Consider the following 26846-nt stretch of genomic DNA (forward strand, 5'->3'; position numbering starts at 1 on the left):
ACACAAATAAACATGGTGTCTCGCCTGGATTATGAAGAGTAATCTGTAGTAACTGCATGTGGTTTACTGTGAGTTAGTACTGGCATGAATAAATCAGAATTTCAGTCCATGCTTTTAGTAATTTATCCTGCACACAATATGTCAGAAACCTACAGAGGAGAAATGGGAGTGAACAGTTGGTAAAGGGAGCAATACAGACCATCTGCGTCTGCTCTCACAATGTCAGCTGAATTCTACATAAAGGAATTATTTTGTATTAAGGACTTCAACATCTGATGATTTAAAATTATTTTTTAATATTACTCCTTTAACACTTAATCCTTTTAATTTGGCTTGTAATTAAACTTCATCTAGAACTTTATTTAAATACAGAATTGCTATTCTTATGAGCTTTAACTCATTGCCATTCTGGGCAGTATTTCACTAATAACATATTCCTATTTTAGGAATCCATTTGTTGTCAAAGGAAAGCAAATGGAAAATGTTGCTTGGATCAGGAAGATGATTTGTTTGACAGTGAAGAGAAGGTAAAGTTTTAAATGTATTAATGATCCCACTTCAGTATAAAACTTAGAGAAAGGATGTTGTGTATAGTATTTGATAAATAAGATATTTTATTAGTCCTCACAAGAAATTTGGAACTATTTTGAAAAACTGTGGATTCCATGTGTATATTCCATGTGAGGTAGTGATGTGTCAGATAGTCAATATAAAGGTAGTTTGGATCTCCAGAGCTGAGATTTGAATAGCTTTTCAGGTTCAGTAATATTAGTAGTCTGAGCTCTACCAATACAGTGAGAATTATATTGTTCAAGACATTAGGGCATATGTGAAATTTGCTTAAATCAATGATCAGTGATACTACAGCTGACTTGAGTCTGAAGAATTGATACACTCTTAAAAATTAGGGCTGTGATTGGGATTTTATGTGAAACCTCTTATCCATATAAATATTTCACCTTGTTCTCAATTTTCTTTAAGTAGTATGTGATCTACATTTTTGGGTTTTGAGTACTCAGGTTGGCACAAAAATACTTTGTTATAGTAGAGCTACAGGAAGCTTGTCCTTCAGTTTCTTGCTTCTGCTCTATCGTTTAAATTAGCAGTAATATTTAAGAAAATGTTATGAACACTTCTTCAGCACCTCCAAATGATATGTGGTGATTTAACAACAAATCCAAATCAGAATGAAATTACTAATTTTTTACTGACTTCAGTGGCAGTCTCCTGCTTTGGTTTTGCTTTTGCTTTTATTGTTGTTGTATGAAATTAATGATGAGAGAAAATTCTTGGTCTTTACTTGTCTTCTTTTTAAGGTCTCCACCAGCCTGTTTTCAACAGATGAATTCCAGCCGTTAGATCCCACCCAGGAGCTTATATTCCCTCCAGAACTAATGGTAACTTTTGCTGCTTGTAGACTATTCTGATGCTCTGGTCAGAATTAATTCTTGAGTCCTGCGTAGCAGTAATTCATCAGAAGAAATGGCAAAACATTTTAATGTTATTATACTCCTTTTTGGTATTTTGCCCAGTAAGCTTATTGAATATTCACATACCCAAAAAAAAGTCATATTGGAAAAATGAAGATGCAGAGTTCGGTGTTGGGTGAGAAGATGAAGAAGCAGCCTGTAACTTTCTTTTTGGTCCCTGGTGATAGTTTTACCAGGACCTGAGAGTGCTAATCTCGATCAGCCATCCCTCAGAAGCTTACACTTAGCCAGCAGAGAAAGACCGGAGGCCTTACTTGATGAGTTCCACAAGAATCTTTATTTCATGTGAAGGGTGGTCAAGCAGGGATTCTCCCAGAACAAGGAGAGACAGTCATATTTATAAGTTCAGGGGGGATTCAAACTACAACCAATAGAAGTTTATACAAAGAACAGCATCCAATAAGTTCTAAAGGCGAACTGACCAATTACACAGACTAATTTCTAACCAATTATCTTCCAAAGTGTTAGGAGAGTGACCAAATTCTTAAGGAATTTGGCTCAACCTTGGTATCTAGGATACCTTATCTATTATAGCAAGTTCCAGAGGCCAGGGGAAGATGTCTTTGGAGGAATTGTATCATGCACAGCAGCCTAAACTGGGTTTTCAGTCCAGCAGCTGAAGATACAAATACCTCACAACAAACTGAATGACAAGCATTTTTGCGGCTTAAGTTTTGTTAGTCTGTTCTCAGATAGCCACCCAGATCAGAGAGTGTTTAGTCCCAGTGATTAAGGCATGCCAAATATATAAACAGCTGGAATTAATTTTTTGCCCTAGAAAAACTGAAAGCTGTTTGTTTTACTTTATTGTCAGGGTAGAGATTCAAAGCCGGATTGTAGTTAGCTGACTGCTTCTGGAGAAAGATCGATAACTGCAGGACAGGAGTTCTTGACTGTGTGTTTGTACCTGCACTGGTTCACAAGCTATTTCCAGGTGATCAGTGAACAGTGCTAGAACAGCCAGAGACATGTAAGTGTGTGCATAATCTAGAAGGGAGTGCTACTGTCAGTGTCATTGGTGCTCTCCAAGCAAGCTAAGTGGGCAAATACCTCCCTAAGTATTTTTTATCACTTTTCTAACAGTTTTAGAAATTGCAGGATCTATTCCCAAATCTTTTGCTAGGGAGCTGTTTATTATCAATCTTGTTTCTTAACCCATGGAAATTACTTGAAGACATTTCACCCACACAGTCTTGATTTTCATCACTCTACAAAGAGCCAGCATAACATTTATGTCCCCTTTTTGCCCAATTTTAAAGGATTATGTAGAACTGCTGTTGTTTAAGAACATTTTTGACTTTCAGTCTAGTGTCGATTGGACCTCACTTCTGTCTGTATGTCTGAGTATATAAATCTGCCATGTTTCTCCATCAGAGAATGGCAGAAAATCAACCAAAAAGAACTCTGGTTTTTTGTGGGGAGAGAGTAACGTGGATTTCTCCTGTAAGCTTGGATGAACTGATGGATCTGAAAGCTGCCCACCCCAAAGCACCTCTTGTGGTTGGGAACACCAGTGTGGGTATGTATGTGATCAGAATGGCTCCTGTTGCTTTACTTCCAATATGCATGTGAGGAGTGGGACTACATTTGTCTCTCTTTTTGCATCTTCATCCTTAAGCTTACGTTCTACTATGTGAGAGTTGTTGCTATGGAAAAGCCTTTTGTCTAAGTCTATTCCTATCTTGTAGGACCTGACATGAAATTCAGAGGTGTGTTCCATCCAGTTCTTATTGCTCCTGCAAGGATCCCAGATCTGAATGTGCTGAAATACACGAATGATGGTCAGTAGACAGTTACTTTTTTTCAGAAATTCTTTGCAGTAAGGAATGCTGCACGATTGGCTGTTTCCCAGGTCAAGGGGGCTGTTGCCACATCACAGTGCAGGATGGCTTTGTCTTCCTGACTGTGCAGAGCTGGCCAGCAGTATTATCTTGGGCCTTAGTTTGAGGGTGATTATTCTGGTAATACTGGTTCTGCTGCTCAGTCATGCAGGATTTGCTTTGTGACTGCTGTGCCTCTCTCTCCTGAATAGCAGAGACCCTTACAGAACCACAGGGAGGGATAGCATGCAGCATGCCTGGTTATGTTAGAAAAAAGGCTGTGATTAAACTGGCATAGCTGATATGCATTAACTAATCTGTTCTCAATCATAACAGCATTAATTACAATAAGTTAAAATTTTTGTGCCTCAACTTGCATGTTTATAATAAGCATAGAGGTTTTTTTCAGTTAGAAAGATTTTGGGCTTTGAATAAATTCTAGTGATTAGAAATACAACTAGAAATAGGTTTCAACTTACTGTAATAGTCTAAAGTAATTGGATAAAAATTACCTTGTACAAGCTTATAGTCAAAGATTTAAGGAAGGTCATAGCTGATGAAATTACTTGCTACATGCTTGAAGTCACTTTTTTAAAAGTGGTAAACTATGTTTGATATTTCTGTCATTGCATTTAGAATACCTATTTTATTTCAGATCAGTGATCCAATTCTGTGCAAAGACTAGTTTGTTCTTAGCTGAAAAGTAGCTAGGAATTGAAAAGAAGTTGGGAGAATGCTTACTGCTTCTTTAAAGCGTGTAAATAAAAGTTAGGTATTCGAAGGTGAGACTTACCAGTTCTAAAACAAGAGATACACAGTTTAGTTTGCCAGCCAGAAATAGCATTTCCTCTCTTTAATCAGATTTAAATATAAAATATGTCTTGATTTTCTTTTAAATACACAAAATTTAATATTGCTTTGCTTGATTAAAATTCATTAAATTTATTTATATTTTCATTTATACATTTAATTTCAGTGTTCACTGAAAACATTAATATATTATGTAAATAATTATTTTTAATAGAAAGGAACTGTGTACCATTTAAAAAAAAATTGGATGTATAATCTTCTCAAAAAATTTCTTAAGTAAATGCATGTGAGTTGTCTTTCTATTGGGAAAAATAATTCTATCTTCATTGTTATGACTACAGCAACTAGAATGCAAAGCAAGAGCAAATTAGGTTGAAAATCATGCTTAAAAATAGGAAGAGTCTGTTGAAAGCGTTTTGAAGCTGACTCACCTTTGTGTGAAATGTCTCCTAAACGTTTACTCAGCCAAAGCAAGGTGCAAGGGAAGCAGTTGGGATGTGCAGCTGGAAGCAGAGAAGGGATTTCCCTTTAAGCAGAAGAGGTGAAGTGTAAGTTCAATTTCATAATTTCTGGGGATGTTACCCTCAGTCTCCTGAAGTGAAAGGTTCCACTTCCTTTAAAATGCGAACGCCTCTCTCCTTTTATCTGCCTTAGCCCGCATGAGCTGTCCTAGCCCTACAGTCTGAACACAATTTAAAACCAAGGCAATAAAGCAATGGATATGTTAACTTTCATAATCCTTTGGTTACAGGATTAACTCTGGGAGCTGCCTGCAGCCTCTCTCTAGTGAAAGACATCTTGACAAATGCAATTGCCAAGTTCCCTGAAGAGAAGACGAGAGTTTTCTGTGCTGTCTTGCAGCAGCTGAGAACTCTGGGCGGAGAACAGATAAGAAATGTTGCTGTATGTTGGGAATTGCTTGCAATTATAGTCTGAAAAAATGGTAACAAATGTGAAATTGGTCCTGACCACATGTAGAACTTGCATTTTTATTTTTGATTTTGCCATGAATTTTTTATCAATACCTCTTTTTGTCATTTTTAGTATGTATAAGTGTACATATAGTTTGCATGTCATATTGTCACTTAACACAAAAATACGACTATTACAGAGAAAGATAACATAAACTACTTTATTTTTTCAAGTCTTTTGGTGGAAACATCATAAGTAGAAAATCAACCTCAGACTTGAATCCTGTTCTGGCAGCCAGCAACTGCATGCTCAACCTGGCTTCAAGAGGTAGGAGGAGATAGCCTGTCTCTGTAGCATAAATGAGATTTTAAGTGTTCAAAGGGCTTTTAGAGACTCAGGTTCCTTGCAGAATTTTGTCATCTTCCTTTCTGAAAAATTTGACTTTCATAATATATATCATAGAATAACAAGTATGTTCACTTTTAGAATAAAATATCATGAAGAGAAATGAAAAAGCAATAGCATTTATTTCTTTCTAGACTCCTGGAAATGTTCAGAATCTCAGGGGAAAAGCAAACAAAGAAAAGAAGAAATTAACCCAAAACCTACACAGCAAAAGCCCCACCTTCCTAATATTTTTTTACTTTTACAGCAGTTCTTTACTACTCAGTTCTTCCTTTTTTATGTTTTAGAATGAAAGGTACTTATGACAACAGCTGCAGAGATTTGGAATAGATTGACAGGAGTTAGGGTGGGATCATCCTGGCAGTATCTGAAAGGAAGATTAGAGAATGGGAATTGATCTCTGGGTATGTTTTTAGGAATATGGTATTACGATGTTATGGAAGATGGAGCAGCCATTTGAATTTATAGAATATATCACTGATAATTTTTTATGTAAACTCTATAGTGGTTATTTTTTCAGGAAAGCAGCAGGTATTTCTTGCTAATTAAAATACTACTGATATGTGTTAATTGCACAATTGTATGGAATTTTCTGGATTTGGGATTTTTTTTTTCTTTTTTTTTTTTTAGAACAAAAGCGACAGATTCCTATGACTGACATTTTTGCAGATGGAGTTGGTAACAATACCATTACACCAGAAGAGATCTTAGTTTCTGTCCTTATTCCCTATTCTAGGAAGGTAAGTTATTAGATTGTTTAGATTTGCTTTTTGCAGAGTTAAAGACTATGAAATAAAGAGCAGCAGGGGACATAAATCCATCTCTTTAAACTAGCACTGCTACTGCTCACTTTCTGAATTCCTTATATTCGTTCATTTCAGTACCATACCATCTCCCAGTTTTAGCCAAAAAACATAACTCAGCAGGTAGCTGGCAATGCTATATAAAAAGTGATGGTCAGACAAAAGTTTGCCCTAAAATGATGAGGGCAATAGCAATTTTCTAGGTCCCCTACGGAAAGGGACAACTTGGACAAGTTGCCATTGTGCTCACCAAAGCAGACTGCTCACCTGTGATATGACTGGCATCAAATAGGTAAAGCATTGGCATCTCTTGAGGATATTTCTTTAAAATGGGAAAAGGTTGGATGTGTGTGTGGTGGTTCCATAAATGTTGCTGAACTGAATAATAGTCTTTAACTGATACTGGGTTTGCAAGAGTGAATATAGGATCTTACAAGAGAATTATGGACAATGTTACTTGAATACTGAAGTTCGGCAATACTTGAAAGCCTCTGAACTTATGGTCTGGTTGTAAATATAACTCCACAAGATCCCTGTCTTCCAGTTATCTACCATGGAAAATCTAGGTCATCTGAACTGTGTAGGTGATGGAGGACTGGGTATGAGCTGCTAGAAAATAAAAGATGGTACTGAAAGGTCAAGAGAAGAAAGTGCACAGTCTTGAATGCTCAGGAAGTTGAATTTGTGCTCCTCATTTTTTGTTCTCTTGCTTCACATAGCGCAATAGCAAGTTCTACTTTCAGATACTTACATGTCTACACTTCTGTCTGATCTTGCTCAGGGGGAGTATGTCTCTGCATTTCGACAAGCACCAAGACGGGAAAATGCTCTTCCAATAACCAATGCTGGGATGAGAGTCCTTTTTGAAGAAGATACAGATATTATAAAGGATCTAAGCATTTTCTATGGAGGTGCTGTCTCAACAACAGTCTGTGCAAAACAAACCTGTTCAACACTTATTGGAAGGTAAAATTTTCCTATCTTGTCTGTGTCTCTTAACAAATAATCTCTGGAATTAGTCCCTGACTTTCCCTCCCAATTTGCAATGCCTTTCCAAGTTTTGGAGGAAAAAAATTGCAAATTCAAGCAACATAAAAACACTAAATGTAACCCCATTGGCCTGGTTTACCATTTAATATGCAACTGCTTATTTAAAGTACAGTAATTTCACGACTATAAGGCGCACCCTTATGACTAAAATTTTTCCCTAAACCCGGAAGTGCGCCTTATAGTCCGGTGCGCCTTATCTGATCTACAAAGTTGCAAAATTTTCCACCCCGGAAGTGAGAGCCGCGAGGGGGGGCGGCGCCGCGGGAGCGCCGAGTAGCCATGGTGGGGCAGCCGCGGGCAGTCCCAGGCACAGGGAGCAGCGCGGGCTGGAAGGCAGAGGGCGGCCCCGGGCAGCCCCAGGCATGGGGAGCAGCGCGGGCTGGAAGGCGGGGGGCAGCCCCCGGCGGCCCCAGGCACAGGGAGCAGCGTGGACTGGAAGGCGGGGGGCGGCCCCGGGCTGCCCTAGGCACAGGGAGCAGTGCGGGCTGGAAGGCGGGGCGTGGCCCCGGGCTGCCCTAGGCACAGGGAGCAGTGCGGGCTGGAAGGTGGGGCGTGGCCCCGGGCTGCCCTAGGCACAGGGAGCAGTGCGGGCTGGAAGGCGGGGGGCGGCCCCCGGCGGCCCCAGGCACAGGGAGCAGCGTGGACTGGAAGGCGGGGGGCGGCCCCGGGCTGCCCTAGGCACAGGGAGCAGTGCGGGCTGGAAGGCGGGGCGTGGCCCCGGGCTGCCCTAGCCACAGGGAGCAGTGCGGGCTGGAAGGCGGGGCGTGGCCCCCGGCGGCCCCAGGCACCGGGAGCAGCGCGGGCTGGAAGGCGGGGTGCGGCCCCAGGCAGCCCCTGGCACGGGGAGCAGCAAGGGCAGGAAGGCAGGGGCCGGCCCTGGGTGCCCCAGGTACCGGGAGCAGCGTGGGCAGGGAGGTGTTACTACTTTGTAACTTTGTTGTGCGCAGCGGCCTGAGCCGATGGGACCACAGTGCTGGGGGCAGCGGCGCCACAGCTGATAGGGGCAGGCGCAACCAGCGGGGCTGCGGTGCTGGAGGCAGCGGGGCCACAGCCCGATAGGGGCCGACGGGGCCGCAGTGCGCCGAGCCGAGCGAGGGATGGGAGGCAGGGCAGTGGCGGCGCGGGGCAAGCCCGCCGACATGGGGGCACCCGGAGCACCAGGGAACTCCGGAGCAGCGGGGCCCTGGGGACACCGCACGGAGCGGCAGCAGGCGTTCCCCGGCCCTGGGGACACCGCACGAAGCGGCGGAGGGCTTTCTCCGGCCCCGGGGACGCCGCACAGAGCGGTGGCGGGCATTTTCCAGCCCCGGGGACGCCGCACGGAGCGGCGGCGGGCATTTTCCAGCCCCGGGGACGCCGCACGGAGCGGCAGCGGGCATTTTCCGGCCCTGGGGACGCCGCACGGAGCGGTGGCGGGCATTTTCTGGCGCCAGGGATGCCGCATGGAGCGGCGGCGGGCATTTTCCGGCGCCGGGGACACCGCACAGAGCGGCGGCGGGCCTTTTCCGGCCCCAGGGATGCCGCACGGAATGGCGGATACAGGCAGGCCCGGGGGCCAATGGCTGCCGGGTTGGGGCGGGGCCTTGGCCAGCAACCGCGCGGGGGGAGCTGGGGGTGGAGCCTCGCTAAAAAAAAAAAAAAAAAGTGTGCCTTATAGTCGGGTGCGCCTTATCTGATCTACAAAGTTGCGAATTTTGCCGAATCCGGGGGGGTGCGCCTTATAGTCCGGTGCGCCTTATGGTCGTGAAATTACTGTACTCATCTTTTTTGATGCTTTACATGATTAAATTTAGTCCAAGAGACTAATATTTTGATATCTGCGGTTGTGTAAGTATGGAGAATTAAGAGTATTGAGATACTTGAAGAAGACAGCGCTCTCAGGAAATGTTACAGCTAATTAGGTCCCTTGAAAGTATCTACATTTTGCATCTATATCTACTTCAAATACAGGATAGTATCTGCAATATGGTGAGAATCTGTAAGACTGCTAAAGCAGCTTCAAAGCTGTAATAGGGTTTGTATAATTATGTATTTGTTTATTTAAAAATACTGGCATAGCACTTAATTCAGTTTACTTATGGGAGCTCAGCTGTGTGAGCAGCATTGATCTACACCACTTTAAAAATTGCAGACCATTATTAGAATCAATATTTTGGCTTCATTGTGAGCAGGATTATGCCTGTCGTCGATGGTACACATATATTACTGCAATCTGTATTTATTTTTTATTAGTCCTAGTCTGATTGTATCTGTTGTTCTTCCTAACAGACACTGGAATGAACAAATGTTGGATGAAGCATGCAGACTAGTTCTTAAAGAAATTGCTCTTCCAGGCTCAACTGGTGGTGAAAATGTAGACTATAAGAAAACTTTGATGGTCAGTTTCTTCTACAGATTTTTTCTGGAAGTATCACAGTCATTGAAGACAATGGTAATTTAGTTCATAGAATCATAAAATCATGGAATATACTGAGTTACAGGAGACCCATCAGGACCACTGAGTCCCACTCTTGGCCCAGGATGGGACACCACAGGGGTCCTACCATGTGCCTAATAGCATTACCAAATGCTTTTTGAGCTCAGGCTAGGGGCTGTGACCACTACTCTAGGGAGCCTGTTCCAGCACTCAAACACACTCTGGGTAAAAAATCTCTTCCTGATATCCAACCTAAAGCTCTCTCCTCCTGGCTTCATGCTGTTTCCTCCAGTCCTTTCACTGGTCAGCAGAGTGAAGAGGTTGGTACCTGCCCCTCCACTTTCCCTCGTGAGAATGTTGAAGACCTCAGTGAGGTCTCCCTTGAGTCACCTCCAGGCTGAGCAAACCAAGTGTTCCCCATGTCTGCTCTTCTGCAAGCAAATAAAAGGGGTGTTCTTACTACGTGTTAATGCTTGCCATTTGTACAGTGTGCTAAATCATTGTCTTTGGTGGTTGGAGCTACACACTAACTGAATGTTTAACTTCCAAAGAGACTGATGGAGAGATGCCCATTAAACTTCTAGATGCTCAGGTGTCTTTACCTTAGACATTAGGCTTTAAAACACATTTGAGCAGTATTAATACAACAACATACCAAAGACCCAAAGAAAATATACAAGAAATTCCTCTAAATTGCCATTACTAGGTGATTGTTTATTACCAGGAGTGATTCTGAGCCAGTTTTGATCAGATCTCAAAACAAAGCTCCTCTGTCTGTCCCTACTTTATGCTGCTTACTTTAAAAAGCATATTAGTTGAATCCAATATATTTAAAAATATTATTTAGTAACATCTAAAACCTCTACATTGTTTTCAGATTGTTATTTTCGAGCCTTTCTAGTTTGAACCTGGAAAACATTTCCTGTATAAAAAATTTGTGTTTGATTTTGGTTGTTGGCTTTTTTTAATTGGAATGTTCAAAATGTGAGTTTTAGTAGTAATACACTTTCTTTTCAGGATCCTTGCCATTATGCTGGCATACCTATGGAATATGAGAGTGTTCTTCAAGATTTCAAAACCAGAATGCCCCAGAGTATCCAAGTATACCAGGCAAGTGATTTCATTCTGACATTGTTTTGTGCTTTATAAGATTAGGTAAAAAGTCACAGCTCAAGCATGAACCTGCTGTGAAGGTCAGGTACAGATTTGCCAAGAGACTGGAAGCAAGAGGCTTTTAGTGGTTGATCTCAGCTGCATCTCATTTGGAGAGTCCTTGTTTGTAAAAATAGATTCTGGGATATACTCATTACTTTATCTTCTTTGAAGATAAATATGCTAAGCAAACTCCATTGTCAGACTGCTTAAAATTGGTTTATTGCAGTGTGCAACCCAGTTAGAAAGAAATGAGAAGAAAACAAAAAAGATTGAAAAACCCAAGTATAGTGTATATATATATATGTACTGTAGCATAACTGTAGTATTGTTTCTCAAAATCTCAGGGGTTCTTAAGTCCTACTGTAGATTTAGGAATTGAGATGGTGTGTGATGGTTGTGTGCTCAAATTAACACGAGCAGGTTGTCCTAAATCAACAGTAGAGAGCAGCAAAGGACACATTTGGTATTTTCTGAGCTCACTGTACAAATAGCTCATGGTAGAAACACCCACAAAGATTTTTGATATTTTGGCACCCTCAATACACAAGTCAAAATGCCAACTTTTGAAAACCTAAAGAAAAATTCAAATGAAATATAGGTAAATATTTGTTTTTCTTTTAGTTTTTGGATATACCTCAGAAAAACATTTTAGCTTTAAATAGTTTAAATTTGTTCAAATTGTCATCTTAAATTTCCTTCAGAGTTGTTATTATTATTCTTATTTAAAACCAAAACAAACAAACAAACAAAAAAACAACAGTCAATAAGAGGAGCCAGGATCAAGGGTACTAGTTCTCTGTGACAGTTTATTCCCTATCTGTGATAAAGTGTCTGAACATCAGAAATTGAAACAATTTGTTACTCAGATCAATTGGCACTGAACAATAGAAATTTAGAAACCCAGAAAATCTGAGTTTTTCTGCTTTAAATTTCTGTTTACATTTTGTAAGGCTATATTTTTTGTCTGCACTTCTTCATTTGGACATTGTTAAGCTTTTAAAATCAAGATTTAAAAGAAGGATGCTTATCATGAAATCTAAATACCTTGACATTCTGTTGTGGAAATGTTGAAGTGGTTTGGCTGAGACATCCATTTGAAGAACTTTAGGCATTTAAATGAAGAGTGTTTGTTCTTGACTTTGTGCCAATAGAAGACAGTATGCCAGAAAGTGCAGGAAGTAGAAGTGTGTAGCCTGAACACTTGTGTGCTGGAAGCTTTATAAGTAAAAACATTTTAAGTTGTAAACAATTAACTAATTCTAAATGTAGAAAAAGAAAAAGTTAGCATGAATACTGACACAAAAATTGTTAAGGTCTTCTCTAAGTTGGCAACGTTAGTTGATGTGGCAGATTTAACTGGAAACACTGAGTCAGTTTTCAAAAAAACTTAGCAGCAAAGATTGATATGATCATTTCATATGAAATTCATACACAGGAGCCAGGAAATAATTGGGAAGAAAATATTTAGGCAATATTTTCTCACTGATTTGCACTGATCAGTTGCACTCTTTCAGTGAGGATGAGAAATCCTAGAAATCATTGCAAACAGCTCACAATACACTGTCTGACAATGATAATATTCAGAGCAGAATCTTGTGAAAATAATTCAGAAAATTATCAAAGGTTCATGACACCATTCAGTAAGGAAGGAAAATGTCCTTCGGAAAAAATGCTGGTTTTGTCACTGATAAATAATTAAGGAAAAAAATAATTAAGGAAAAAAATCCAAGTAAAGAAACCGTGTGGTGCTCTCAGAAGGATTCTTAAGAGAAAAGGAGAAAGAAATCCCCAGGAACAGCAGTCACCTCCTGCAGCTACATCTCTTTCAGTGTTGAACCAGATGATAGTGTGACCAGTTGTTCATTCATCTAATTTTCTGATTACTGTAAGATTAACAGTTCTTTTTTTAACTGGGGGTGCTGGATGTGTGTTTCTGACTGTACAGGACGTAGAGCCAAGCCAGTGTCCCCAGGACCCTGTAGGACGGCCTATTATGCACCAGTCTGGGATAAAGCATGCCACTGGTGAAGCAGTCTACATTGATGACCTTCCTTCTGTGGATGGGGAGCTTTTCCTGGCTGCTGTCACTAGTTCCAGAGCTCACGCTAAGATTGTGTAAGTGTTCAAAGTGGACCTGAAGAAAGTGTTATCTTGAATTGCTGCCTGAGATTTTTGGAGATGCTAATGAGTTATGTGTGTACAGAGCAGCATGCCTGATACCTGCAGGCAAATCCATGCTGGAAGCAGTATTGTTGCACTAGTAGAAGAGTTTGTTAGGATTTAAGTGTCTCACCCCATTTTACTATACTAGTAAGGTTGAACTGTTTCTGGTCCATAAACCAGCCCAGACCTAGCCTAGCTACCGCCGCAAAGTTCTCAGCTGTGCAGTGCAAGCAGAGTTCAAGATTCAGTTTTACCAACACTGCTTTGAATCCTCAACTCTACGATGAAAGACGAAAATTGTCTAAAATGTAGGAAATAGTGTGGCAACATTGCAGCAACAAGGTGGCAAAGCTCATATGAGGCTTATAGGAGAGAATGGTGGAGAAGAGGATTTTATTTTGTAAGAAAACGGTTTTCATGTATGCTGCAAAGAGACACCTATTCTAACAGTTTGTTCAACATTTAGGCACCAAGGCATATTCAAGTGATCTAGTCAAGATTAGTTGTCATGACACACAGGACTGGGGCTTCTAGCTATAGAGTCGTTGTCATATTTACCAGCTTATTTTTAGGTCAGTGCTGGGTTTGGCAGCCCTCTTTTTGGTCCCATCACAGAGGTGACATCACCCCCATTTCTGCAAGTCATTAGGATCTGTTCAGTCTCCTTTGTCTCCTGATCTGGGTGTCCAGAGAAGATGCCCGTACGTGGACTGGGGTCGGATGACTTACTGAACTACATGCTGTCAAAACATGCTATTCTTATAGACTTTCTGCTGTTCCTTCTGGTCCTTCTACATCTAGACATTTCCATTCCTTCTTCATTTGTACTGGTTTTGTAATTTCTTTTATATCTCTACATGAATCCTCCATGTGAAGATGAGTATTTTTATCTTGCAGTATAAGTGTATACTGTGAGGTCTTGCAGTTGTAACATTGTAATTGTGCAGTTCAAGCTATCTAATGGGACAATGATTTCCCTGTTGTTTCTAAATGATCTCCTAAATATGAAGAAGGTTAGTAAAATCTTAAATTCTCTTTTATCTGTACTTCTCCACATGCCAGAGACAGGAGGAAAAGACACGTATGAGCCTATGAGCAGAACTTGGTAGTACAAGAAATATTCCTCTGTATTGTGTTCCCTTCTCCTGTGAACAGTTTGTAAAATTAATGAATTTACACTTCTCTCTTCCCATATCCCAATTAGATCTATAGATACCTCAGAGGCCCTAAAAGGAGCAGGTGTGTTTGATGTCATAACAGCTCATGATGTGCCAGCTGCAAATGAGTTTTATTTTTATGATGATCCGGAGATTATATTTGCAAGAAACGAGGTATAATTGCAATCTTTTTGCAACTGATTTCCTTAATTTTAACTGTTTTGTGTCCATCCTTTTATTTTCCCACTCTCCATTTCTGAATACTGTATTGTCCTTGTTTGTGTAGTTATAGTGGTATTTTATAATTTATTAGCTTCTTAGATGATGTGAAAATACAGGACTCCTAAGTCAAAGAAAACTTCTGAACAGGAAACATAAATGGTGGTTACATAAAATAAGAATTTCAATAGCACATATGGGAATTGTTTCAATCCACTGCTCCATTACATGATACATATTTTACAGGTGATTTGTGTGGGTCAGATTGTCTGTGCTGTGGTCGCAGATTCAGATGTTCATGCCAAACAAGCAGCTGCAAAAGTGAAGATAGAGTATGAAACACTGGAACCAGTAATTTTAACAATTGAGGTACTAATAATTTCTTCTGCTTTTTTTACTGTTTTATCTATGTAATTAATGGAAGTACCAGTTGACACTCTTTAGTTGCTTTTTAAATATGATTTTTAAGAAATGAGATGAACTTAAACGTCCAATTAAGCAGTCTCAGTATCTCCCTGTAAATAAATTTTTAACCTTTTGTCTAATTTTGACCACTGGTGATACATGGGCAACAGTTTCAAAAGTATGAAGGTTTCACAAGTTTTACAATAATAAACATTAGAATGAAAAAAAAAAAAAAGACCTCTCCTAATGTTCCCAGTGGGGAAAAAGGCAATGATCATGCTGGTTTCTAATTTTTTGATAGATACCAGCTGATCAGTCAGCATGTGTATAGTAGCTAACAGTCAGCTAGTCTGGAGCAGTAGTGAATGTTGGGGGAATATGAGGGAAAGATGTTAGGGATGTACAAAATTTTAGAGGTGTAATGTGGGAGTCACATGGACTTACCCTGGATTAAAGAGAGTAGAAGTAAAGAACAAAGGACACACTTGCAGGGAATCAGCATTAGTTCTGGTAGTCACTTTACAGTTTGTTTTAATAATGTGTAGTCTAATGGAACAGTCTTTCTGATAGAAAAACAGATAAAGGCTGACAATTTTGTTAATATTTCATTAGAATTGAAACTCCAATGAAATCATATTAGAAATAAAGCAAATGCTGATTTATAAATAGATTCCACCTTTGCTGAGTTCTTGTGACTTCTTCCCCTCTTACTGGCATCACTCTTTGGATGATGCAGTTGCATTCTTACTCTGTGGTGTCTTGGTCACTTCCTGGATGTATGACAGGGAAGAGCAGGTTGAATAAACTAATTGCATTTCCTTCAGAAACTGCTGTCATCAGTTACACAAGATGCATCAGGAAAGAATTACTGATATTGAATAAAGAAACTTGACAATGACAGTAAAATGATAAAGTTGTTCATTGACTTCGGTCGCTGGTGGTTCCAGTCTCTGAAGACAGCAGTGTTAGTCCTGAGACTGAAATACTGCAACAAACTGGGAATCCTAAAAATACTTAACCTCCCTATTTCTCTTTTTCTCCATTGCAGGAAGCTATAAAACACAACTCGTTCTTTGAGCCAAGCAGAAAATTAGAACAAGGAAATGTTGATGAGGCATTTGGAACTGCTGATAATATAATTGAAGGTAAACTGTAGAATGCATTTGATGAGAAATTTTTGGTTGTCAATATTTGGGTTTGGCTGTTTGCTTATGAAGTCCCAGTTATGCCTTTTTTCCATGTAGTCATTAGACCTGAGAAAACTGTTGGTCACTTGGAAGACAGGTGTGGTGTTGTTCTGCTACTGCATTAAAGCTTTTTGCATCATCCGTTCTTGAAAAACGTTGTAGAATAAATAGGTTGGAAGGGAGTCTTTTAGTCCAACATCCTACTTAAAGCAGGTCTGGGTAGAGCAGGTTGTTAAGGGCCATGTCCAGTTGTGTTTTTAATACCTCCAAATATGGAAGTTACGCAACATCTATAGGCACCTGTTCCAGTGTTTCCCACTTTCATGCTGACTTTGATTTTTCTTATAGCGAGCTGGAATTTCTTGTGTTCATTGCCTCTTATCCTTCCATTGGGCATCTCTGAGAACAGTCTGACTTGCTCTTGTCTACACCCTTCCATTAGATAGTTGTAGAGGGCAATAAAATCTCTTCTTAAACCTTTTCTTCTTATGGATGAATAAATCCAGTTCTCTCAACCTCTTCTCATACATTCTGTGGTTCAGCCCCCTGAGGATCTTGGTAGCCCTCTTGACCTGGTCCAGTGTGTGCATGCTTTGTTTAACTTACCTATGCTTTATTTATTGTTGTCACCACTTGTGAGCAGTAAGTGTTCTGCTCTTAATCCAGTTCTGGTGATGCTACTGGAACAAGACCAATTTAATCTTAAAAGGATTTTAATTTGTGTTTTTATTTTAGATGTTGCCCATTCACACAAGAAGTATCGGAGGATTTGACACTGATTGCCATAATTTACATGATGGTGGGATGCTAGTTCTTCTCTAGTTCATTTCTTCTGTCCATTTCCCTCAGTAACACTTGTGTTTTCTCTCATTGGATCAGGGGAGATTTGCATTGGGGGACAGAAACACTTTTACATGGAGACTCAGAGTATGCTAGCTGTTCCAAAAGGAGAGGATAAAGAAATGGATTTGTATGTGTCGACACAGCATCCAGCAATTATTCAGGTAATGCAGAACATTCTCAGAGAAAGTGTTTGGACTTGTGACAATAGAGCTTTTAAAGTTTGGTTTAAAAATATGGAGGAATGGAAGTGATAGAAACATGAAATTGCCCATCTGGATTGTCCAATAACAGTTACTTTGTAGTACTGCTATATTCTGATAAACACTGAGCACTACACTATCAGGATAAGTCTCTTCCTTTGAGCAAAATACTTCACACTGCACTGTTGTAGGCATGAAAAATTCCCTGTGGAGTGCTGAGGCTCCTCCGTCTCTGTGGGTTTTCTGTTGGAGTGAGGAGCAATCAGTTCCCTACACAGTCAGAACCTACTGAGGATCTGATCAAGTCTAACAGCTATAGGTGAGACTGCTACTCCATGCAGCAGTCTCATAATCACAGATTGGTTTGAGTTTCAAGGAACCTTTAAAGACTATTTAGTTCAACACTCCTGCCATAGACAGGGTTGTCTTTCTCTGCATGGAATTTCTCAGAGTCCCACCCAACGTGCCCTTGAACACTCCCAGTGATGAGGTGTCCACAAGTTCTCTGAACAAGTTCCCTGTTCCCGTGCCTCACCACCCTCACTGTAAAACATTTCTTTCTCTTGTCCAGTCGAAACCTGCCCTCTTTTAGTTTAAAATTGTAGCCCTTTGTCCTGTCAATACAAGCTTTGCTAAAAAGTCTTGCTCTCTTTCTTGTAAATCCCCTTCATAGTTTGAAAGGCCTCAGTAAAGTCTCCCTGGAGCTGTCTTCTCCTGGCTGAACAACTCCAAGTCTTTCAGTCTTCATAGCAGAGGTGTTCTAACCCTCTAGATATTGTCATGATGGTAAATAACAAAACAAAACTGCCATAGCGTGTGGCCTATGTAGCAATAGCCATAGTGCATGAAACTGATTGTATTTCAGATTCAACACTGGCATGTTGTGTTCAAAGCCTAGTTCAGCTCCTTTTATCATTTCCATTATTACTGTATTCCCAATAGCCAAATAGTATGAAGTATTTTGTTTGAGAAAATTATTTCAAGCAAAAACATTCCTGACACTAGCAAGACCTTAGACTACTAAGAAACAAATAGGTTTATTTTAAATAAAAATAAAAGTAATGAAAAATAGAAACTGTGTACTAATCCATTTGTATTATACCTGAAGCTTCTTACTGTTTAGATAATGTAATTCAAGAGTATTATTCTTCACATCAACCAATGGCCTTTTCACAGTCTGCATGGTAAAGATTTGAAATGTGAGCCCTGTTGGGAGTTTGTTGTTATTCTTTCTTTGTTTTTTAACCTAAGGTAAAGGAAAAGTTACATTCATCTTATATAGAAGAATAAAAACATTTGTGAAACCCTTTTCTAGAACAGGTTTCTATTTCAGAACCTAGCTTTTGGGCTTAGTTTGAGTTGGCATAAAATATTAAAACTTGTTTTACAGGAGATGGTAGCTGCAAGTTTAGGTGTTCCAGCCAACAGGATCATGTGCCATGTTAAACGAGTTGGTGGAGCTTTTGGTGGGAAAATCCTGAGAACAGGTTTATTGGCATCAGTTGCTGCAGTGGCAGCAAACAAGTAAGTGCAGTTTCTGTGTGATGTGAAAAAAAATGGAGCAAACAAGTTTTACATTTTGCTTTCTCCTTTTCCACATCTGCTAGTCAAAAAGTCGTACAATCCTGACTTCACATTTTGCAAGACTGTTTGGTGCATTTTTTTTGTTTTGTTTTGTTGGACTACTTATGTTAAGCAGCTCTAGCCTCAACTAAATTAATGGGCTGCAAGAAGGTGGTTTTGGTGTTAGTATAAGCTGGAAATACTTAAAAGGACCAGTCCCTAACTAGTGAGACTTTGTACGTTCATTAAAATATGACGTTAACCCTCCGGTTGTGAACTTCACTGACACAGCAGAATGCAGAAAGAAGAGTTCATGAGTGGAACTGTTTTTAAGAAAAAGTAGTTCTAGCTCAGTCCTCAACATCTTCCAATCAGAATTAGCTTAAGTCTATGCAGTATTATGCTTTTTCTAGTACTGCTTGAATTAGTTTAAGAACATTAACACATAAAGCTTCATCCCCCATCTTCCAAATTTGGCAGGCTATTATTGGCAATTAGCTGTCAGGACATACTAAACTCCTTTATAACTGTTTTGCTGCAGATTCACATCAGGCTGCATCCTGTGAGCCAAAATGATCTTGTCATGTGCGGAGTTAGCTCAATAGGTTTATGTTGTTTCTACTGTCACTGGTATAAAATTTGCTCTTGATTATTTTTGGCCACATTATCTGTGTTTTTTATTAATAGGTCATGCTAAAAATAATATTTATTTTATGGTTTAAACTATCTTTTTTATTCTTAGTCCCTTATTTTACACCTTATGTCAGCTTTTTCTAAAGTAATTTTTTAAATGGTATATCCATTTCTAGACTAATTTTCGTATTTTTATTGTTATTCATATTTTGGTTTCATTTCAAGACACTCTGTTTTCAGTATGATTCTGAATAGCTAAGAGGTGACGAACACTTAACACTGAAATAGTTTCTTCAGGAGTAGTTTGCACTGAGTTATCTTGTTGGCTTTCAAGAGATGAAATGAAAATTCTGACATGATTGTAAATGTCAGAAATACGAACTCTGGACAAGTGTTAAGCGTATGTTCAGGCTTATTAAAATTAAGTTTAATCTAAATGCGTGTTTATATGCATGACTGGATCTGGATACATGATGAGTAGCCATAGCTCTCTTATTAATAAGATCCTTTATTTTAATTGCAATCTGTCTTTTCTTCTTTGGATTTAGAACCAGCAGAGCAGTCCGTCTTATTCTAAGCCGAGAGGATGATATGGTAATCACTGGTGGCCGACATCCCTTTATTGCTAAATATAAAGTGAGTGCCACAAGAATTCTGTGAAAAAATACCCACCTACATTCTGCAAATAAATATTTCAGTGTTACTGGGTAATGTGTTCTATTAATGAAAATTGGTATAACCAATTCAATTTTTCAACAAAACTACCAGCCAGGAACCCAAGAGATAAAGTTGGTGTACAGCTCCTGTGTCTACTTCTACCTCTGTCTCTTCAGGGTTTTGTTTTATTATTTTTTCTAATTCCTTCATGTTATTTTCCTTTTATAACTCTTTCTGTCTTTCTGGGAACATGAAGCAAACCTATGTCAGACTTCTTCTTCAGAACTTTATTTTAAACTCTCCATATGGTTAGATTCACACAAAGAAGAAGCTAATTTTTCACAGAAATGGTGTCATGGAGAAAACTTACCCTGTGGAGGAAATTAATCTCTTTCCTGCTCATTTACTATCAGTCATTCATTAGGATAATTTCTGCCTTCTTTTCCTTTTCTACTTGTCATATCAATTACGTATGCCAGCCACCATTAAGGGGTTTAAGTCCAAATTTCTGCTGAATCAATAAGCTGAAAGATTTCTCTTTAAAACACCTTTTGTTAATAGCACTACAGCTCAAGCTGGATGCCTTCAAAGAGGGACCCTGAATAATAGGATTATACCTGGGCAATTATACCCTTACAATCTAAGCTCCCCATCCCCCCCATGACAGTACAAACTAGTAATATTAAGGGTCTGGAGTCTTCACATTCCTCATAGGTTTCTTTCATTGTCTGTAACTGGGCCATTTCTTTTCTTATATGTAACTTGTGCAGCCTTTGCTAGAGATTATAGCTTCCTTATCTTTCAACTTGAACTGACTCTCTGAGGCCTTCTTTTACTTGACTAGGTAACAGTTCAGCATACCTAGGGGAAAGTTCTCAGCTTGCAGTTTAAGGCTGCTACAGATTTAGCTGCTAATACTAAGCAAGTTGCATGGCATTCTACATAGGCAAAGTAAGAGAAGTTTTATAAGATGTTTCTCTGAAGTTGAAAATTAGCTGTAGCTCATGCTGAGAATTCAGGATGTTAGTTGCAACAGGTGAAAAGAGGGATGTGAGATAAAGATAACATTTCTTCATTAATAAACATAAATTTCATATTTCATCTGTCAGACACTGCTGTTACCATTAAAGTGGGATTTGATTTTATCTACAGTAAACACTCCTAGGTGATACTCTTGTCAACCATCTCAGGCAATAGAGAGGAAGCCACTGCTCCTTCCTTTTCCAGTGGGCTTATGTTGCTGTACCTATTCAGATCACAGATGCCAGGAGGGAAAGCCTATATCTTAGTAACATACTTCCTTTATCTCTTGCCCTTCTATAGTTTCAGTAAATGCTGTCCAGAAATTAATAGTGCAATATGACCCTAAATGTGTGGGTTATGTTAATTTTCAAAATACACAAGCACTTCAGAAACAAATGAATGCTGAATTCTAAATAATGTACTGTTGATCCTTCTAGGTTGGCTTCATGAATGATGGTAGGATCACAGCTGTGGATGCCAAATATTATGTTAATGGAGGATGTACCCCTGACGAGTCTGTCCTGGTAAGGATTTTATACTGATGAACCTTTCAACATGGAGGAATCATTAGCTGGAAAATTAGGAAGCCAAATTCCCTTGCCCATTTATTATTTATCATATAGACTTTTGAGATACGGATTGTGGGTTGTTGGAAGAATCTATGCTGAGCAGGTTAACCTTATTTTATTAAATTTATTGAAACATCTTACTACTATCTTATAATGCCCTACACATTCACTTCATTAATGATTTCTCTGGCTTATTTTTTTGTAATGAACATCTCAACTAACAATGTATTCTTTTTAAAATGCGTAGTACCTCCATTTGTCCCTGCCTAAAGCTTTACATCTTCAGGGCTGGGTGGACCTTGCTTGGCCTTCAGAAAACTCATAGTGATAGTTACTCTGTTGCTATCCCTATAGATTTTTGTACTGGCTCAGCATTTTTTGTGCTGTATACCTTAGTTCCTCAGTTACAGGTCTGCGAAGTATGTTTCTGTCTTTGATATCATCACTATGTATTTGTGTTTGTACAGGCTATTCTAGCTGTAACTGAAACTGTACTACCCCTCATCTGCTTGTCATTGCCCCACCTATGAATATTTTTTGCATCCTACAATCTGTCAGTGTAACTGCCTGTGATGTTGCTGCCTAACCTGCATCTGAAAAATAGCCTAGGTTAGAAGAAAATCGTTATTAGAAGCATGTATGTTAATGCAGATCATGTCAGAACTGTCTTAAGATGAAGTCCTACAATGATTCAGTGAAGCTACTGGACCTAGCAGGAGTAACTGAGGCTTAAATTTGTCATTCTGAGAAATCTACTTAACACTGAAGAGAGACAGTGACCTCTTCATCAGGCATCAAACCATTTTTTAAATTTATTTTTTTATACTGACTCCTAGCACCTAATTTGAGGTCTCTAATACAGGATTTTCTTCCTCATGGGATTTTGTGTTTGCCATGCAAAACCTCTAAATGAAAAGCTTAAGGACCAGAAGACACTGTAGACTGCAGTACATATGCTTGCTGGTGGAACTAAACCTTAAGTGTGGATTTCCACAGGATGTGATAGTGTGCTTTCATCAGTTCCTTTCATAGCTACTCCTGCTTTCAATCTAATCTGCCTATTTTTAGTTTGTGTGGCATTTGGTATTGAAGTAGGAGCAAAATCAATCATAAAATGACATATCTATTACATCCTTAACTACTGATAACAAGTACAAGTAACATCAGCTGTGTTCTGTATCAAAAAAACCCTGAAAATTACTACATTGCATGAAAAATGTATTAATGAAGTCTGTATGCATGCATGAGTACTCTTAGTACCAGTAATGGCCAGAAACTCAATTTTAAAGCTAATTGTCTCTAGGTCTTTTATATAAGAGATGAGGAAGATTCAAATGTAAATTTGAAAGAAGCGCTGTTCTGACATTAAACTAGATCTGTTTGTCTCCTTCCTCAGGTAGCAGAAGTATCCTTGTTAAAAATGGACAATGCGTACAAGATTCCCAATCTCAGATGCTGGGCATATGTCTGCAAAACAAACTTGCCGTCAAATACAGCATTCCGAGGCTTTGGCTTTCCTCAGTCTGGACTGGTGACAGAAACTTGGATTACAGATGTTGCAGATAAAACTGGTTTAGCACCAGAAAAGGTGACTAAATGAAGGCATCTTCTCTCCTGAAATGAAGTCTGTGGAACTGGAAAGTTAAAAACCTTTAGTTTAGTTTAATTGTTTGAACAAGTCTTTTCTAGTCTTAAGTCTTCAAGTCTTAAACATAATTTGTGCTGAAATTCATATTTTTTTTTAATCCATGTCTGGTTGTTGAATGAATAGCATGATCTTACAAATTGGTAATTGTTAAAAAAAACATACAGTGATCTTTTAGTTGTCTGTTAGTCCCCCTAGATGGTCAGTTTGCCTTTAACAGGATTGTGTGATAGCTGTAATTTTATTTTTTCAGATTAGGGAAATAAATATGTATAAGAAGAATGAGCAGACACACTTCAAACAAAAACTTGATCCAGAGAATTTAATACGGTGTTGGAATGAGTGTATGGAGAAATCTGCATACTACAGTAGGAGAACAGCTATCAATGAATTTAACAAACAAAATTACTGGAAGAAAAGAGGGATTGCCATTGTACCGATGAAATTTCCATTTGGACTAGGAACACCTTACCTTTCTCAGGTGAGTTTCATTGTGAGTAAGTGAGCTAAGCATTTTATCCATAGCAGATTACAGTCACTTTATCTTAGAATACAAAACAAATATGTTATCTTTTCCTGGAAAGTTATCATCCTCCTGATGATTGTTCCCTGAAGAGGCTGTAGTAGCCTGTAGCTCTTTTCAAGCTGAGATCAAAGCTGTTTGGTTTTCAGCACCGAGGCAGCTTGGACCCTGCCTACTTAAAGGCTAGTCCCATCTGTTGGGGTACAGTGTTGGAATAGGTGAGTCCAACACACTTAGAAAAAGTTTTTGAAGACTGATAGCAAAATGTTCATTGAATAAGTTGTCCACTCCAGAAATAGTTCTGTGCCTCCTCTTTCTGCCCAAGGGGGTACTATGGGATGCTGTTTTTAAAAACTTAAATCCTTTGATGCCATCAAAGGCTAAGGTTAACAAAGCAAAAAAGGACAGTAGTGTTTTTGGTTCTTGTAGTTTTTTTAATGTAAGTGTCCAGTGCTTCTGAAGGAGACAACATTCTATCAACTGAAAATTAATTAATTGACTGACTGATGTCATATCAAACTCGCTGTCTCTGTTCAATGTTAAAGCCACAGGGTCTTTGTAGTCTACAGGACTGCTTCTAGCTGAGTCCAGGAATAAAATCTCATTCAGAAATTCAACCTATGCCGTTTAAAAACCTCCAAGGCCCTTACATGTCAATGAGAGAAAATGGAACTTGCAGTAAATTGCATTTAGAGCCACGGATAAGGATTTTCCTCCAGCTTTTTCTGGAGCCACTGAGATACTGTTGCCATGTGGACATTTGTTTCAGAATCTACAAAGAAGAAAAAGCAGACCACTGAGGATTTGTATCTTTTTCTCTTGAAGTTCATTATAGAGGAAGAGTAGCAAGCAGACTTTCAAATTTTGCTTTCTGTTTAAACCACTAAACAGAAAAAATGAAATACACTTAAACACTTTGTCTTTTTTTATTCAATTCATCACCACATACACCACATTCCTCACTAGTCTGATCTTGATATTGTTTTTCTTTTTTAGGCTGCTGCACTGGTTCATATTTATACTGATGGGTCTGTGCTTCTGACACATGGTGGAATTGAAATGGGGCAGGGTATTCATACAAAAATGATCCAGGTAACAAATGATCTAAATAAATACTGCTGTGAGTTTTATCTGTCATGCAGATAAACAGTGTGAAGGTTTTCTTTTTTGTTAGTGTACCAGCAAGACAGTTTCTTTATCAGCATAGCCACTACTTCTTTACATTGATAGAGTTAGAAAGCAAAGGTACCTTCATTAATTCATGCCCTTCATGGAGGCAGAAGGAAGGAAAAAACAGACTATTTTTTGTTCTTCCAGAATGTTCTTCTAGCATGTGAAGAGGCTTATAAAAAATAAGATTTTTGGGAGCTGATTCCATAAAACCCATAGTGAAAAAGGCAGAGATTATTCAGATTGGTATAGTCATGATGATAATATTACGATCCTATTTGGTTACTGGATAATTCTGAGACAGATTTGTAGAGATACTTATCAAGTCAATGAAAATTAGTGTTTAGATTGTTTCTAAAACAAAGAATATGTTGTTATTCCTGGGACAGGTTGCTAGTCGGGAATTGAACATCCCCATGTCATGTATTCACTTCTGTGAAACAAGCACAACAACTGTTCCTAATGCATGTGCCTCAGTAGGATCTGCAGGGACAGATGTCAATGGCATGGCCGTGAAGGTAAAAAAATACCCTGTCCCTTGAGGTGTGTAGTTGCCAAACTTTAGGCCCTAGTGATCCCATAAAAATGAAGTGTGGGATTACCAATAATACTGCTGGAGATGGCCAAGAAGAAACATGACTTGACAGTTTCTTAGTAATGGTCCTTATGAGTTTTCAGAATATAATCTGGAGTTTGCCAAAAAAGGCTTACACTTGACAAAATCTGTTTTATCTAACGACCTAAGTAGTCCCATACAGATCTTGCACCCTGTTCATGTTTGAAATCTACTGATTCATGCAGATCCCAGCCCTTGTATTTTAACCATTTAGAAGTTTTATGTCTATGTAATTAATACAACACTTCCTGCAATACCTTTTCAAACTAAGATGACAGTAAAGCATATACTAATTTAATAGTAACTAGAACGTGAATAGTACCAAATGTGTCTGTGTTAATTTTGTGATATATTCTCCTGATTCTCACCAGGATGCTTGCCAAACTCTTCTGAAACGCCTGCAGCCCATCATCAAGGAGAACCCAACAGGGACCTGGAATGATTGGGTAAGACCTGTGAATCCTACTGAATGTGTCTGAGTGTTGGCAGAAACTGTGACATATGTACTGTAGTCTATGAATGTGTTCAGCCTAATAATCCTAAAGTTAAAAACTGTAGAAACAGGCTATTTCACAAAGAGGTGAAAGGTCAAGAGAAGATTCTTGGCCAGGCACAAATGATTATGTGGAAGATAACAATTAGATTTATTGCTAGTACAATATTTAAATATTGCCAGTGCAGTACCCAGGTAACAAATCTATCACCTGTTACAATGGATTATAGTAAAATCAGGTTATGGTCCCTCCTGTTGAGTCATGAGCATCAGTGAGATGCCCTGGCTTTCTAAACTTTCCAGAAGAGTCTAGGTGCAGCCTGGTATGCTTAGTTTCAGATTTGGTCCACAGCCTATGTCAAATTGTCTAAATATCACAACAGTAAGTTGGGGTGTAACCTCAGCCAGCCACCAAACGCCACAGCTACTCACTCATTCCCCCACCTGCAGAGTCAGGGAAAGAGTCAGAAGAGTGGAAGCTTGATAACTTGTGAGTTGAATTAAAGACAGTTTCATGGGTAAAGCAAAAGCCATACACAAAAGCAAAGCAAATAGTTCTTTCACTCTCTCCTGTGGGCAGGCAGGTGTTCAGCCATCTCTGGGAAGGCAGGACTCTATCACACGTAATGTTCACACAAACATATCACACAAACACCAGCACTTCAAATATCCCCCTGTTCCCCCTTCTTCCCCCCACTTTGTATACTGAGCATGATGCCATATGGTCTGGAATGTCCCTTTGGTCATTTGGGGTCAGTTACCCCAGCTTCCCATGCACCTCCAAACTCCTCGCCAGAGGGACAGTCCAAAAACCAGAAAAGACCTTGGCTCTGTGTAAACCCTGCTTAGGAATAACAGTGAAACCCTAATCCAAAATACCTAATCTCCTCTAAAAGGTATGCAATTAATTTGGATCATT

At 39.3% G+C, this 26846-nt stretch overlaps 1 protein-coding gene across 1 annotated transcript in view; it reads left to right on the forward strand.

Moving 5' to 3' along the window:
- AOX1 (aldehyde oxidase 1) overlaps positions 1–26846 on the forward strand; it is a 38278-nt gene that overhangs the window by 5542 nt on the left and 5890 nt on the right. The window contains exons 7-29 of the mRNA XM_033065379.1: positions 447–527; positions 1317–1397; positions 2865–3009; positions 3179–3271; positions 4872–5023; positions 5266–5359; positions 6068–6177; positions 7022–7206; positions 9559–9721; positions 10724–10816; positions 12807–12976; positions 14229–14355; positions 14647–14769; positions 15854–15950; positions 16872–16996; positions 18426–18559; positions 19780–19867; positions 21349–21435; positions 22877–23068; positions 23379–23606; positions 24645–24740; positions 25208–25336; positions 25806–25880. Of these exons, the coding sequence (XP_032921270.1) occupies positions 447–527; positions 1317–1397; positions 2865–3009; positions 3179–3271; positions 4872–5023; positions 5266–5359; positions 6068–6177; positions 7022–7206; positions 9559–9721; positions 10724–10816; positions 12807–12976; positions 14229–14355; positions 14647–14769; positions 15854–15950; positions 16872–16996; positions 18426–18559; positions 19780–19867; positions 21349–21435; positions 22877–23068; positions 23379–23606; positions 24645–24740; positions 25208–25336; positions 25806–25880 (2868 nt within the window). The remainder of the gene's footprint in view (positions 1–446; positions 528–1316; positions 1398–2864; positions 3010–3178; positions 3272–4871; positions 5024–5265; positions 5360–6067; positions 6178–7021; positions 7207–9558; positions 9722–10723; positions 10817–12806; positions 12977–14228; positions 14356–14646; positions 14770–15853; positions 15951–16871; positions 16997–18425; positions 18560–19779; positions 19868–21348; positions 21436–22876; positions 23069–23378; positions 23607–24644; positions 24741–25207; positions 25337–25805; positions 25881–26846) is intronic.

Source organism: Catharus ustulatus, chromosome 7 (genome assembly GCF_009819885.2).
Source record: "Catharus ustulatus isolate bCatUst1 chromosome 7, bCatUst1.pri.v2, whole genome shotgun sequence".
NCBI classification, from domain to species: domain Eukaryota; kingdom Metazoa; phylum Chordata; class Aves; order Passeriformes; family Turdidae; genus Catharus; species Catharus ustulatus.